The sequence below is a fragment of the Scleropages formosus genome, chromosome 23, assembly GCF_900964775.1.
Source record: "Scleropages formosus chromosome 23, fSclFor1.1, whole genome shotgun sequence".
In the NCBI taxonomy this organism is placed as follows: Eukaryota; Metazoa; Chordata; class Actinopteri; order Osteoglossiformes; family Osteoglossidae; genus Scleropages; species Scleropages formosus.
The window spans coordinates 3,556,570-3,572,409 of NC_041828.1; the positions used below are offsets into that span (position 1 = coordinate 3,556,570).

Genomic DNA, 15,840 nt, shown 5'->3' on the forward strand with positions numbered 1-15,840 from the left:
ATAATCACATGAGGAGGAGCAATGGGTCCAGGAGGCGAAGCAGACAATTAAGGGGAGGAGCAGTTGATCAAGGAGGCGGAGCAATTAAATAAGGGGACAAAAGAGTTCTCAAACTGATCGGGCTCTCTGTGGATGATGTGAAAGGGTGTGAGCACAGCTGCCATGTGCTCTCTTACAACCTCATAAAACTGAAATGAAAACAATAAACACAGAGACAACTTGCAATCACAGACAATCATATTTTTAATTCTCTATGTATTAAAAATAATTACACATCTCTTTGCTATAATAACCGTACAAGAACACTGGAAAATAACAAAGCTGTGGTTGTATTCATCTGAAAAGGAAACTCAGATATCACAGCGCATGAATTATGCAAAACTGAATCATATTGCACAGGCGTGTTGCACAAATCTCATCTCTGATGCTATCGTTTCGCTTGGATAAATATGCATGGAGTTTATTATACAGTAGTAAATAGATTTAAAAGGGAGTAATTCAGCTCTCGGCTGATTTCTAATCAGATACCGTATGATCAAGTCATTTTAATCCAGTCGTTTTTCTCTCTGTTGTTCAGAGTCTTTGATTCATCTCTCATAGTTATTACTGTGGTTTCATACCCCTGGAGTGTCTCTGCTGTCAGTCGACAGCCACTGTCCCACTAGGAAACCCCCTGCAGAGAGTGAATCCATGGCTCCCTGTGCAACCGAATCCAAGCTGAAATTCCATGACAGCTGTGAGGTTGAACCTCGAGAAGGTAGGTGTATTGCCTTATTGTTCCCAGAGCCACACAAGTGAAGCTCTGGGATAATGAACTTTCAGTACGCTGGCTCCTCATGTCACAAACACAGCAGTATCGATGCCCGTCTGTTTATTTGATGTGTAAGACACTGAGGAAGTGAGCTGAACTTCTGTGCTCCGACCGGTTTGGGAGCTCTTCACTACCATCCGTCAGCTCTACAGGTTGTGTTTGCTCTGCTACGGACAGAGCCTTGAGAAAATAAATAAGTGAATAAAGCAAAACTAAAAATAAAGCAGTAAACTTGAAAGAAAAAAAAAATCACTGTACCTTCAAAAAATCGTAACTGGAATGTTTGTAACACGAGGAGCCACTATATTCGCTTTCCGAAGATGTCGGCGCAGTCGGTTGAGTTTTCTACAAGGAATGGCAAATAAGGTGTGTTTTTTCCCCCCATCTGGAACATTCTTTGTAATGACAGTTTCATTTCATGTCTCCATGAATAAATGAGGGGAAAAACCAACATACGGAGTTCACTCATCCCCACACTGAAGATGTGATAAACCCATCGGCTGCATCCACAGAAGAGTTTCTTGCTGCTGCTAAAAATGACTTTACAAAGTATACTATATTTCAACAAAGCTATCACAACAATACCAGTCAGTTAAGAAAAAATATGCTATTTTACTTTCACTATTGAGTAACAGTTTCACTTTAAGGTGACAGAACTATTTAAATATCCTGACTGCTTTGCTGGTCCCCTTTGAGACACCGGTATTGAACAAAAATTAATGTCATGAGAATGTCATATATGAGCTATTTGTAACTATTTTCAAAAATGCCTGAAACATTTTTCTCATTAAATTACATCTCAGTGGTGTCAGTGTCACAGAATTACTGCACATGGAACAATACTGCTGCTCACGGGTTTGTGTGTCCAGCTGCATGGGATGAGCGGGGACATGTATAGAAATGGCTGTGACCCCCCCAGCTCCAGGGGGTGGGTTGGGAGTAACGCAACCACAAGTCCCGCAAGCCCTCCTCGGCTGACGCCACACTGACGGAGACCCACAGGTGCTCGCCTTCCACCAGCCACGTGCCTCGCACTTTCTAGAACTCCATGGGCAATTTCATGGAGGACTTTCCACAAATTTACACTGTGACACTGGCGATAGTGGGGTATTGCCGGAGGGGAAGGGCGGGGGGGGGCTCGGCGCATCCTAGTGAATCAGGATAATTCACATTTCTGTTGAAATACACACCAACATTAACCCTGAGATCACCTGAACATGCCATCATCACCATTCGGTTGTGATTGAGCATGGAAATGTCCGGAATGTGACGGTGAAGAGAAAAAAAAAAAAAAAATAGAAAAAAAGGTGACATTATCTGATTGGTTCCAAAAACTGCCTTTGACACACCGCAGGGAAGTAAATGAAAAATCCATACGGAGCATCTTGACGCATGCGGCAGTTGACCACTTGTACCCCTAGGGGGCAGTACAGCCCTGCAGCCCCATCAACATTGCAGCATAGCGACTGAAAGGTGGCACCTGGGGGGTCTGTATTGTTCTGTATCTGCCCTCGTCACAGTTTCGTGTGTGTGTGTGTGTGTGTGTGTGTGTGTGTGTTTATTTGTAGAAAATAGCACTGACACCCCCCTCCTGTGGTGAATCTTAAAAACATCCTCTCCTTGTGGGGCACCACTGGTACCGTACTAATTTTACTGGTGTAAAACCGATCTGTACTGCCAGACGACAAGCCTCCGCTAGGGTCGCAAGGCTGATGCTCCGCCCACAGCAGTGGCCTGTGTGTCCTCCATCCTGCGGTGTGTGCACACGCTTAGGGCACCAAACTGTTCGGTGAGACTGTTTTTCTCCAGCACACACACGCACACACACTCTCACTGCTCTATGAAATGTACTTGAATTGAGCGTAACATTCACATAAACATATTAATACATTTACACTTTTATATTCATATATGTGGTTATTATAATACATTGTCTTAAAATTTTGAATATATAAGAAAAACAGGTAATAGCGTCCCCTCCTTTCTCGTACTATGACAGCACGACACCTCTGAGTAAAAGACCTTTAATTTTATAGGTACAGTTATGATTATTAATCTGACATTGTTGTCCAGTTGTTAGACAATTTACGTTTTTATACAGCAGGACATGTCGTTTTTACTGTTTCAGTGCAGGGTAAGCACCTTGATCAAGGGTACTACAGCAGGAGGTGGCATTCTAACCTTCAGATGACAAGGCATTGGCCATAACTGCTACGCCACCTGCTGTCCCCCAGACGAGCGTGTGTGTGTATTTACACACGTATATTTATAAATGTATATATTTGGCAGCAGCTGCACCATCCCTGTGCTCAGTGTCGAGTTCATTTTATGCTCATTTTGCTCTCCTACCTTCCAGCCTCTGCTACAAGAGTTGTGTTATTGTGTTATTGCACAGCGATAAACTGCGTGTTTCTGCACCCACGCGTTCTCTGGGAACCTTCCAGAGCACACAAAGAGTGTACGGCTACACGTTCATTTTTCTAATTATTTGTGTTCCTTCCTTTGTGGGGGAGCGCTCCACGCCACCGTGATTCCTGCTGAGAGTCAGAACAGCGAGGGGAGACGTGTCAGGGGTTCAAAGCCGTTCGCCCAGCGGGTCCGTGGGGGGGCAATCATTTGACTGGCCACAGAATGAGCTGTTTCTATAACCAGTCGAACCCGTGACCCCTGAGCTCTGGGAAATGCCGGTTGACGTAACCGGCCGTGAGCCTCCGCGGCCACGACAGACCGTCACAGGGGGCCGTGCGTCTGACCGCGGTGCGGTGGACACCTCTCAAGCAAATACACAGGCCAGCTACCCAGGACTGTCCAGTTTGGCTCTACTCATCTCGAATCATTAAGGGATTTTGAGAAGACCGTGTGTTGCGGTCACTCCGGGCCAGGAGGCCGGGTGAGAACAACCGCAACCTGTCTGCTCAGAAGCCCCACCCACAGCATGCCAGCCAGGGGAAAAGAGATTATTCTGGAAAGGTCTTTACCTCCTTCCCCCTCTGCCTTTCGCTCTCAGTTTTCAATTCCGTTCAATTGTCCTCTCTCTGTTCCATTATCTCCTCATTCTTCTCTGTCTCTCCGTCCCGACCCCCCCTACCCCCGCCCCCACCCCCCCTTACTTCTGCATGTCGCACTGCAGCAGGAGCACAATGGAGGGGTCGTTTTTGGCGGCCTCCTTGAACTCCTCCAGCGAGATCTCGTCGTTGTGGTCCTTGTCCATCTTGCTGAAGATCTTGTCCACCCGCTGCTGCGGGGTCAGACCGTCCTCGTTCATGCGCATCATGATCACCGTGCCCACCATCTTGTAGATGGCCTGGGTGGGGAGGAGTGGGGGGGATGGGATGGGATGGGCGGGAGGAGACGCAGTGAAAACCAGATCACTGTGCCACTGCGGGGTCCGTGACAAAGACGAGACTGACAGGCACGACCGTCGTCGCTACATGTCACATGCCCAGATTCTCCGGAGACGACAAACACACCGGCACGTAGAGCACCTCACCTCGATGATCTCCAGCATCTCCATGCGTGTTATCTTGCCATCTCCGTCCAGGTCGTACATGTTGAAGGCCCAGTTGAGCTTCTGCTCGAAGCTGCCGCGCGAGGTGACGGACAGCGCGCAGATGAACTCCCGGAAGTCGATGGTGCCGTCGCCGTTCTTGTCGAAGGTGCGGAAAGCGTGCTGAGCGAACTTGGAGGCGTCGCCGTATGGGAAGAACTGAAAGCAGGAAGACAGGCAATCTCAGCATTGTGGGTAACGTGACACATTCAGTCCGTGCCTTATGGATGCAAAAGTGAACACTGTGTGTGTCCACAATGACAGCAGTGCAGTGGTCCACAATGTGGAATACAAAGCATCATGCACAGCGGTTTTTGTGGGCATTTCGCACTGTCGACTTGTGGAGACTCCGCAGGTGGAGTGTTTCCAGAATGTTCTGGGGAAACGGGGTACCCAAAGTTCAGCAAAGCGGAGAGGATCGCTCCCCACCTTAACGTAGAGCTGCTGGAACTCCTCGAGGTTCAGGATGCCCGTGGGACAGTCCTTCAGGAAGCCCTTGTACCACTGCTTCAGCTCGGCCTCGTTGAACTCGGTGCTCTTGATCAGGTCGTCCAGGACCTCGGGGGCCAACTTGCTGTTGTGCTTTCCCATGATGCACTGGGGACGAGAGCCAGCAAACACAAGCTTCAGATGTGCGTTTGCATATGGATTATGATTCTGGAAAGGGCAGTCAAAGCCAGCACTGTCACCCTGTTTCCGTAGCGTCTCCTTTCTGAAAAACAAAGCATTCATGTTGAGAATGACAAATATAACAATCATAACCCCCCCAGACACTCTAGAGCCACTAAGAGGCAGCTCACACTGGAGCGCTGCAGGCCACCTACCGCTCGCTGTAATCACAGGGGGCCGTGATTGAACACCCTCGCAACGTACCCCACACGTGTACAGCAAAAAAATAAAATAAAATAAAATTAAATAAAATAAAAGGGGGGTGCGGTGGCGCAGCAGGTTTGGCCGGGTCCTGCTCTCTGGTGGGTCTGGGGTTCAAGTCCTGCTTGGGGTGCCTTGCGACAGACTGGCATCCCGTCCTGGGTGTCCCACCCAAATCCCCCCCGCCCTCCGTCCTGTGTTGCCGGGTTAGGCTCCAGCTTGCCACGACCCCTTTTGGGACAAGCGGTTTCAGCCAGTGTGTGTGTGTGTGTGTGTGTGTGTGTGTGTGATCTTCTGTAAAGCTCCAGCCAAAATATGGGCAGGCCCTGCCCACAAGCACTATCTCCTTTCACAATTTTAAGAGGCCCCACCCACATTACAATCAAGCCCCTCCCACAAATGAGCAGTTCAGTGCCTCGCTTTGGTGGCAGGAATTCGACACACACCTGCTATACACCCACACAAGATAATTAATCCCAAAAAGAAGTAAACGGACACTAAAGGAAAACAATGCTGGTAGCAGCAGGTTCGACTCTGACATACTGGTGTCATACCCTTGAGCGAAGTACTTACTCTAAAGAGCCTGTTCCCAGGTGAGGCGAGGCCTCGGACACCTTCCTCTCCCCCTCAGTTAAAAAAAAAAAAAAAACACCCAGAATGGATAACTGCAGGTGGATTAACACCATAAATTGCTTTGGAGAAAAGGTTGGATAAATTTATAAACGTAAAACAAATATCACAGAGAGAAAAAGCAACAGCGATGCACAATTTCTATGACATGACCCACAACAGGTAATGCGGTAAAGGAGCGGTACTCAGCTCCACAACTCGGCAGAGACACGAGAGGCGCTGCAGATGAATCCCATGTCACAAACAGCCGAGCCAGCGAACCGACTGAAATGTCCACTGGTCACACTTAAAAACATTAACTTCCCACGACAGTCTCGATTAGTGATGTCAAACTCAGTTGCAGCTGTGCTGTGCGGTGCGGTGCCTGCTCTCATTCCAGAACACTCCCTGACTTAATTGGTCCAATTACTGCTTAATAATTCGTACGCTTCCTAGCGATGGCACTTGCCAAAAATGATGCGTTGAGATACAGTCTTTGCCGAACCCGTGTCTGCATTCTTCAGAGTGCTTCATGTGCCCCTCCCCAGAGTGACAGAGTTAAATAATGAGACCTGCTTATTTGGATGCCCTAAATCGAGTTTGACAGTTTGGTTTCGATGGCTGGGCAGGAAATCATGATTGTTTTGACACACTTTTCGCTTTGCGAGGTAACAAAGCGGGAAAGGTCTACAGAGGGATCTCCGTTTGACCTCACAGAGGTCGAAGGTCATGAGCGTCTGCAGAGGCGGTCGTCACGGAAACCAGTATGGGACAAAACCGAAGTACGAAAATATCACGGGAAACTGAAGGCGACTGCTCCGCCAGGTTGCCGCCGCTGCGATCAACAGGAGATCCGAGCTGCGCGTTGCAAATAGAAATATAAAAAGTGCAGTAATGGGTAGAACACTAAACGGAAAATCAATCTTCACACCTCTAGTGCTATGTTGTTTTTAAAAAGATCTTCTGGAAGTGCCGTGCATTAAGTGGGTCTTCACCGATGGCGGAAGACAAAGAGGGTCGTGTCTCTCGACACACGCGGGCCCTTCTCCTTGGGATCGCCGGCAGGCGCCGGGGGTGGCAATCACGCCTCAGGTCGGGGTGCGAGGACACCTGGGAGGATGGCTGGACGCTGCGAGCGCTGCCACCAGGAAGTCATAGTGCACAGAGCTGAAGTGGAGCTCAGCACCCAGCAGAGGGCGTAACAGTTAGCACCGTCACCTTGCAGTCCAGAGGTTTGAATCCCCGCTCCTGCTCTAGAGTGTCCCCGATCAACATCCTACTGTGTAAAAGGGTAAATCATTGAAAAGTTGCTTATCTAACACGGTAAATAAACTTTGGGTAGTGGTGCCCTATAAAAGTGACCCTCCCTGGGGAGGACTGGTCAGTGTAGAGCGACCAGCCCTGGGATCATTCCTGTTGGAGTGGCCACTAGAGGGGGCAGTGACACTGGGATGAGTCGCAGTACAGGGCACGGTGAGATTCTCCAATTTGAGTCTTCCGGCACAAACCAGGAGGACCACCTGCAACGTCACGGTGAGCCCTCGTGTGGTAGGCAATCAATGTGGAGTACCACCTAAACAAAATTACCCTGCTCGCTTAGTAGGTAAATCAGTGTAACCTGATGCATCGCCACGGAGAAAAGTTTCAGCTCAATAAAGAATAACAACTAACATAATGTTTTAAAAAAAAAAAAAAAAACCCCACAGGCATGGTTACCTGTTGTCTGTCACAGAATTACCCGCTCCGTGTGGTTCGAGTGAGGTAAACAGACAGTTGGACTGTATGCCATGTGTTGCGTAACTGTGTCGCTTTACATTTATTGATAGGATAAAGTGTGACTGTGTGACTTCAGTGAGGGCTGGTGCTGTGCACACTGGAGACCCCAAACACACACATGCCCATCCAGCAGGTCAGCGGGTTCACACACTGCATGCATACACCACCCTGCTTGATGTCTGTGTGTATACATTTGTGAGTCCTTTTGTGATGGAAAAGTGAGTCATGTGATGTGCAGAGGGGGATGGGTGGCAGAGTTTCATTCAGACAGAGCTTCTGCATCATCGGTTCCCACGGCAACAGGCGCCACCAGCGGGAGACGCACCGCCACAGCCTTGGCCGTGGGCTCCCAGCGAGCGCTGCTCGCACCACGCGAATGCGGGGCCCACGGGGCGTCAATCGCTCGGTTACCCACCAAACAGTTTGGTGCTTGGAGTCGCACCCACGGCTCATGCCGTCCACACGCCAGTCCGGAAATCAACTAACCATGCAATTTTCTGAAAATTTTAAAACAAACAACAGGACACTTGTGGAGTGAAGGTCAAGCGCATGTTTCAGCTATCGGGCCGAGAGCGACTTCAAAGGGGTCAGAGCGCAGCCCGGAGCTTTGAAGGGCAGGTTAACGAGGCTTTTCAGCGCCGTCGTCCACGGAAACTGGCAAATATCGCGCCGTCTCCGTCGCACGAGGAAGACGCAACAAAGCACTCCAACAATCGCATCTCCACAACCTCACAGGGACTCTACCCCAGCATGGATGGCTGGATGGGTGGATAGAAACAAAAACATCCTTTACCTGGCAGTGCCCAGTCCAGTCCAGTCCAGTCCAGTCCAGTCCTTGAAGCCACATTAGTCTCGTGGCTTTGTTACGAAAGGTGACGACATTAAAGCTTCTTCAATGCCTCTTGTTTCTTTTTTATGGTTACCTAGGTTACCTTTCAACTTATTGAAATCCTGCAGAGGTAAGGACGTCATAGACCCCCCCCAACCTAAAAAAAAATTCTCAGACTGAACTGGCAAAATTAGCACAATAATCACATAAGTAGGGGTTCTGCCGTTACACACTGTTAATGCTGCATTCCGAACACGTGATGCTTTTCTTCTAAATTAAATTACATGCAGTCGCGTCAAAGCATTTTCTGCTCTTTCCCCCCAACGACACCAACGTCCACAGCTGCACCAAAGCTGATTACGTTCTGCTCATCCCCTCCGGGTCCAGATGCGGTGCTCGCTCACCTGGATTGTAGGGGGAAGGGAGGAGGAGGGGCTGACAGATGGATATTTATTGGTTCAGCTTCTCAGGTGAATCGGCATCCATCTCACCGGGACTCGGGTTCGGCAGAAACGCGCCCTCAGGGCCCCCAGTGTGACCCGGCTTACGGGTGGAGGGCAGCTTTCAGAGAACCCGGGTTCGCCAAGGTGTGGAGATCATTCTCCATATTACTCTCATGATTGTTGGATTATTGGAGCTGCTCAGCAAACTTTTTTCAACCATAAACACTTTGGTTACAAGACATGATGTTACCTGCATTTTTCATATTAGTAGAGTGGTTAGAACTGCTGCCTTTGGACACAAAGGTTGTGGGTTTGAATCTCACCTCCAGCTGTAGTACCCTTGAGCAAGGTACTTACCCTAAATTGCTTCAGTAAAAGCTACCCAGCTGTATAAAAGGGTAAATAACCGTAGGTAGATTAACACTGCAAGCTGCTTTGGAGAAAAGCGTCAACTAAGTGAGTAAATGTAACTTTCATATTATTATTAATTCATTTATCACTACGAGTGCCATGTTTAAGGGTACAACAGAAGGGTTTTTAGAAGCCTTTCCCGGACTTGAGCATGAAACCTTCTGTTGACAAGTTGACGACGCGGTGCTCACGATCGGCCGTTTGATGAACGCATCGCAGTGCCATGGCGACGGGGGAGGTGCATGGGGACCTGGAGGGAGGCAGCTGGGCCTCGGTGCTTCTACGCCGCACCCTGGGGCCTCCAGGATCCGCCCACCTTCTACCAACAAGGAAGGAGTCTCCGAGATGTCTCGCCCTTCCTCTTCGCTGGCGTCAGCCGCACAGCACGGGGGGTTCGCGTGGGTGGGGCATGTCGCCAAGGTCCTGGCATCCATCTGGCAACCCGACCCGCAGAGCTGCTCGCCGTGAAATGGCCGCAAGGCAGCAGGGGGGGCACGACCGATCGGAGCACACAGTCAAAGAGGGGATGCTGCAGAGACACACACGTGATGAGACACACTGCTGTCAGTGGACACACCCATGTCCCCTGACACGGCGCACACCCTTGTCCTTTACCACCACCACAGTCCCGGTAAATCGGAGCGCTCTATTTCGGGAATCCTCTGTGTAGTGTTTCCCTCGAAGGAAAAACCTGCTACCGATTCCAGACACAACCCCCCCCCCCCCACGTCCCCAGACTGCGCTCAAACCCCACCCTGCGCCAGGCATCACGACCAAGGGCAAGCAAACAAGAAAATGGTAGTTGCTGCTTCCTTGTTCTCCTTTCTTGGATCCATTTATTTCCGTAGAGTCACCTTTTCACATTTTTACCGTTTTACGGGTGAAAATCAGGAGTGGTCAGGGACACTTGGACATAGGTACACTTGCTCTTCACGCTTTAGGGCTGCAGACACTAGAGGCAAAGTAGTTCTAATACCACCTTGTGCTGTAGTACCCCCCTGAATTGATACTGTAATAGATACTGTCATAATTACCCAGCTGTGTTAAAGGGTAAATCGGTGTACAAACCTAACAATGTAAACCACATTAGAGAAAGGTGTCAGCGGAGTCCAGCTCACAGGTGGTCTTTCCAGCTATAAGGCTTAGAGAAGCTGAGGTGTCTGACCCACTGACCACAACACAGTCAACACAGGGTGTATTCTCTAGGCCTCCTGGGAACAGATGTGTAGTGCGACATGGTTGAGGATTTGAACCCTGCTTCCTGCTGTAAGTTAGTTGAGGAATCACTGGGAAGCCCAGGTGACACTCCACAGGCCTAAACATCCTCAATGTGGTTCAGAAGTGACCTTCAAACCACATGATGTTTAATACCATTATTCCATTATCCATAGCCGCTTATCCGACGCAGGTCCTGGTGGTCCAGAGCCTATCCTGGAATCATAGGGCATGAGGTAGCGTAGATGCTGGACAGGACACTTGTCTATCACAGGGAAGTTTATGAAGATGACGCACTTGCTCAGTCTAACAATTCCCAGGACTCTAAGAATTTTTCTTTCTTTACAATTTTCTGTCATTTCTGTGTGGTTCAAATTAGACAGGGGTCACTTCCACTGAACCACCGTATCTCGGTCCCCGGGTGTCTCGCCCCACAGGAGAAACATCACAGAGTTCAGCTCTCTGTTACCGTGAGCGCAGGTGGGTGTGAAACAGGGGACTTTAACCATGTCGCACGTGGCACACAAAAGAACCGTGTGAAAAAAGAACACCGACTGTGCATCAAGGATGACCCCCACCCCCCAAGCCTTCCGCTACCACAGCGCACCCCCCCCCCCCCCCGTGCCATGTGTTGCGCAACCCCGCAGAGCAGTCTGCTGCCCGTGTCCAACACATGTCCCTAGGCAGGATCAGATGAATTGGGCAGTAAAATAGCTTTGACGTTACATCTCATTAGAGACATCTTTCATTACAGTGGCCTCTCTATAGACGTTAGAACGTACAGCGCGGTTGGAAAAAGAATCAGCAGCGACAACTCCTCAAAAGTCGACGAAAAAAGAACAGCAGATAAAATTAGTCCATAATGAAAGCTATATTTTGATATTTAACTTGTAAACCAGTTTTTTTTTTTTTATTGTCTTTTTTGGAAAAAAAAAAAAAAAAAAAAAAAAAAAGCTTAATTACACCGTGCTCTCATTTGCATATCTCGGTGCCATTGGACGAAGCCTCGCTCAGAGTGCGGATCGAATGCCCGGCCCCATTAGCACCCAGCACTCGATGTGCTAAAAGCGACAAAGAGGCCTCTCCGGGAGGCGTCCGCAGAGGTGCGTTCCCACTCCTCACGCCCACTCGGGAAAATCTATTCCTCTTCATGGGCAGTAAGGTCAACACGTTATCTAAAAGGAAGGGAGCTCGAGTCTGTGTAAAGGAACTGTACGCGTGAGCTTGTTCAATACGTAGGAGGAAATGTCCCAAGAGATATGTTTAACTAAAAGTGCTTGGGATTTCAACCTGCAACCTTTGGTTCCAAAATAAGCCGTTTTAACTACTGTGCCAGCAGCTACATGCTAAAACATTTTAATTATGGCTTATAAAGTCCTCTGCTCATTAACTCTTCAACTTGAGGTAGAACAGATGACCAGGTGATAATTATTGCGTCCAGTTCTGTGTCCGATGATGGACGACGGTTCAGTGACCTGTGGTCATCACAGCTGCCCGATCCAACCGGTCACAGTACGGCAAAACAAGGTGAGGTTTGCATTCCACGGGTTACCCAAGACATGACTCACGCAAACATAAAGAATGCCCCGAGCTGCGCGTGGCGTCCTTTGTTGCACCAAGTTAATTAACGTTAATCGACAGAATGTTCCAGAAAGCACTGCTGCTTGTGCTTTTAGTGGACAGGACTGATTTACCACCTTTTAATGAAGGACACACTCATTCTGCTTAACCCTTATAATACGCAATACACTTCTTCAACTCTACATTTACCCTATTTTACTACAGTACACAGCACTTTGGCCTAATTGTACATGTTCTTCTAGACAGCAGGTAACACTGGAGCTGGTTGAGTCTGGACAGGCGAACTCAGTTTTCCTGCGACCGGAGTGCGATAACTGCACACAATCCTTTGCATGCATTTGTCACACCCCCCCCCCCAACCCCCCGCTGTGCCGCAACACTCATTACTGTTACCGTTTATTAATTAGACCCCGCAGTAGGAGGAGCCGCAGCAGCGAGTCGCTGCTGGGGACACGAAACGCGCCGCTGTCCACAGGTAGCAAGGCAAAGTCAGTTTGAACACCTGGACGAGGGACGAAGACATGGAGGAGAGCATCGACCCGCGTTGATCGTACACGCACGCGCACACCTAAATGTGTGTACACACAGCCAGCCCTGGATGCACGTGCTGAACTCTCCTTTCTGCGGTCAGCAGCGGCTCTGTAATCGTCAGGTTTCGGGCCGGTCGGCCGGACTCGGTCACGCTTGTCCCAGCAGAGTGTCGGCGTCCATCGGGGAGCTCCACACTCCAGTGTCCTCGTCCGTTCCCGACGGATCCGGTTCAACTCTAGACATTTTCCAGTTCACAGGTGTGTCGCCGTGGGCCTCTTTGACACACACACACACACACGATGTATGAAGACATACCGAGACGGGACAGAGTCATCACCTAGTCATCACATTGTCGTCACAAACCACTGCAGACACCTGAAGCACTTGAAGGACCCGCGTCACCTCACGCACAAAAAACACGTACAACACGGGAATAGAAACAACACACGCTGCACAAAAACAATACACGACACGGTACACACACACACACACACACTACGTGCACAGGGACACGTACAGAAACAATGAACTGTATCCATTATATTTCTACAAAGCAAGGGAAAAAATTTCCTAATGCAATTATGGCATTTTCGTTTGCTTTGTACTTCTCTTCAATCCAGCGAACCGCGTTACAGACTCACCGTCACGTTGTGCGGCGCTACTTACGGTATTTTCGGCGAACTGAGGAGAAAAACGAGACGACGACGGCGCTCAACTCGTCCCGTCTCTCCACTCACCCGTTCACGTCGAGTCCTTTTCCGTCGCGTCAGGTCGCGCAACTGCGCTCCCGCCAGATGTTGTGTGTACTCGTGCAGCTGCAGCACCTGTGCTCGCGCATACAGGCTCTCCGGCGCGCGCTCCGTCCACCGTCCCCGCCGTGAATGAACGGACCGCCCGCGTCTCCCAGCCGATGCTCTCGCTCGAGCACCGCCTCCTGCGCTCGCCCATTGGCCGCCGCGCCCGCGCGCGCGCCTTCCCATTGGACGGGGCTCGGAGAGTCAGTTAAAGAGTGATTTATAACGCGCGCGCGCTCGCTTCTTTTCGCTTTGCGGAGCGGCAGCTGATGGTTTGTGTTCGGGTGGTTCTGAAGAAGTGTTATTTAGTTTACGTACTTAATGTTGATGGTTTTTACCACTTATTATCACTAACTGTTTTCTTATTTAATTCGGAAGTATGCATATGATTAACATTTGCATGTAAATGCGATCGAACATTTTGTCCTTGTTCATAAATTCATGGAAAATGCGGTCACGTGCCCTACTTCAGTCCGTAGGCGACCGAAATTGTGTTTCGGTATTAAGGAAATGCTGCGTTTTTCATATTTCCATCGAAGTTAACATGGGTGGCACCTTGCTCTACTGAGTCTTCCAGCCAACTGGTTTCTACTTTCTGGCGCCTTCTGGCTCCTCATACATGAGCAGGATGCTTTCCTCACACAATGTGGTAAAAGAGGGACCTTGTGATCAGCACAATGGGGGAAGGGCGGAAGCCACGGAGTCTCGCACCAAACCACTGATGTCATCCGCTGTGCGGCCATTCGGTCTGAGAGTGGTGGCAGTTTGGTTTCCTTGGGTGCGGCCAGACCTAGAGGAATGTAACGTTCGCCACACTGTAGCCTAGCAACCCCTTTTTAGATGCCTGGGCCTACTGCTAATGTGGTTAAGGTGGCTGCTGTCATTGCGGGAGATGAAGGTTTGATTTTCCCCCACAGAAATCCTGCGTAAAAATACCCTGTGATTCATGGTTCTGGTCTGAGAAGGTCAGTAAGTCCGTAAGGTTTTCTGCTTCAACACTCGACTCGTGAGATTCAGCTCAGCAGATGTGGAACTGCGAGTCCATCGCAGTCAGTCGACCAGAATCGCTCTGGAAACATCTGAACGTCTCCAGAGCTTTAATGTCCCTCCAGCGGAAATAGCACCCACTGTATTAAGCAGAGGGCCTGGAACCTTCTCACTGAATTCAATGGACATCTTCCAGCTTATGGCATAGAGTGCAGCTGCTCCAACGTCAGAGGTCTGAACATGTACGCTTGCACTTGTGTTTATGCATTTGACAGCTGCTTTTCTCCAAAGCGATGTGGTGGTGAAGGACAGACTCACACAGGGTTCAGGAGCTTGGTTGGGAAATGGGTCTAGAAGAGATTGTGTCTTAGGCCCTTATTGAGTCCTGGGAAGGATTCAGCAGCTCTAAGGAGCAGAAGGAGTTTGTTCTTACACATCAGGGCCAAAACTGAGAACCACTGTGCTTTGCATTTTGGGTTTAGGCTTTGGAATGCCTGCAGGTAATGTAGTGGTTAAAAAGCTCAACGTGTGACCAGAAGATTACACCTTCATTCCCAGGAAGGGAAGTGCTGCTGGAACCCCTGATGCAAGTATGGTTTTATACCTTGAAAAGGTGTGCGTGCATGCCGGGCAAAGAGATAATACAATAAAGTAACTAAAGGCAATTGCAGTAGCTTTAACTCCCCACACAGGAATCCTCCTCCCCGTGGTTCACGGTTGCCCCACTGTCCCCACTGCCCCACCCCCCTATTAGAATATCCCCACCCTTGTGAGCGTTGCTCCACTGTTGGACATGCAGCAGAGTGCATTCCTCAGACACAGCCGCTCACTTTGTTTTTCTTACTTTATAAATATCGAGGCTTGTAAAGTGAGTCATCGGAAGTGTATGCAGCACCTCCTGATATTATTCACCTGTCATGCTGTCTTGTACTTCATAATAACTTGGTGAACGTTCAGTCTCGCTGATGCCGACTAGACACAAAATGGGCGTACTCAAACAGGGTCGACCGGGAAATGTGAAGTTGACAGATTTCTCTCTCGCCTACACTCCCTCACCCTGATTCATGGGCCTGTCGCATCCTTCTCATGCCCCCTCCCACCACACACACACACGTCACTTTACCTATCATTGTTGGGACTTCACACTGACACTTGCTTTAACAAATTAATTCCCATTGTTGCTGTTAAGCGTCGTCGAGTCAACGTCGGCCTTGGCAGCCACACGTATAGAGCATATCCGGAACGTTCTGTGCTCAACTGGCGTGCTTGGTGTGGCCACAGGTCAGCCACTTTTGTCTCTTGCATCTTTTCCAAGCACCAGCATCTTGTCGAGAGACTCCCATCTTCACAGGACCTTCCCGCAAATTTTAAAATCAATAAAACGTTTGGTGTTTCTCAGTTCTGAAGCTAATTAGCATAAAAAGGCTTTTCACCTC

The 15,840-nt window shown here is 49.4% G+C and overlaps 1 protein-coding gene across 1 annotated transcript; it reads right to left on the reverse strand.

Moving 5' to 3' along the window:
* Window positions 1–590: 590 nt before the first annotated feature.
* Window positions 591–13,494, reverse strand: hpcal4 (hippocalcin like 4). Its single transcript, XM_018759890.2, has 4 exons — window positions 13,361–13,494; window positions 4,788–4,955; window positions 4,302–4,517; window positions 591–4,115 (listed from the first exon to the last, which is right to left on the reverse strand). The coding sequence occupies exons 2-4, from the start codon at window positions 4,947–4,949 to the stop codon at window positions 3,918–3,920; spliced, it is 576 nt and encodes a 191-aa protein (XP_018615406.2). The 5' UTR covers window positions 4,950–4,955; window positions 13,361–13,494; the 3' UTR covers window positions 591–3,917.
* Between the last annotated feature and the right edge of the window lie 2,346 nt (window positions 13,495–15,840).

Coding starts and splice junctions, on each gene's coding strand:
- hpcal4 (XM_018759890.2), bottom strand. CDS start 4,949: ATGGGAAAGCACAACAGCAAGTTGGCCCCCGAGGTCCTGGACGACCTG. Junction 4,518..4,787: donor TCCAGCAGCTCTACGTTAAG/GTGGGGAGCGAT, acceptor TCCTGCTTTCAG/TTCTTCCCATACGGCGACGC. Junction 4,116..4,301: donor AGATGCTGGAGATCATCGAG/GTGAGGTGCTCT, acceptor CTCCCCACCCAG/GCCATCTACAAGATGGTGGG.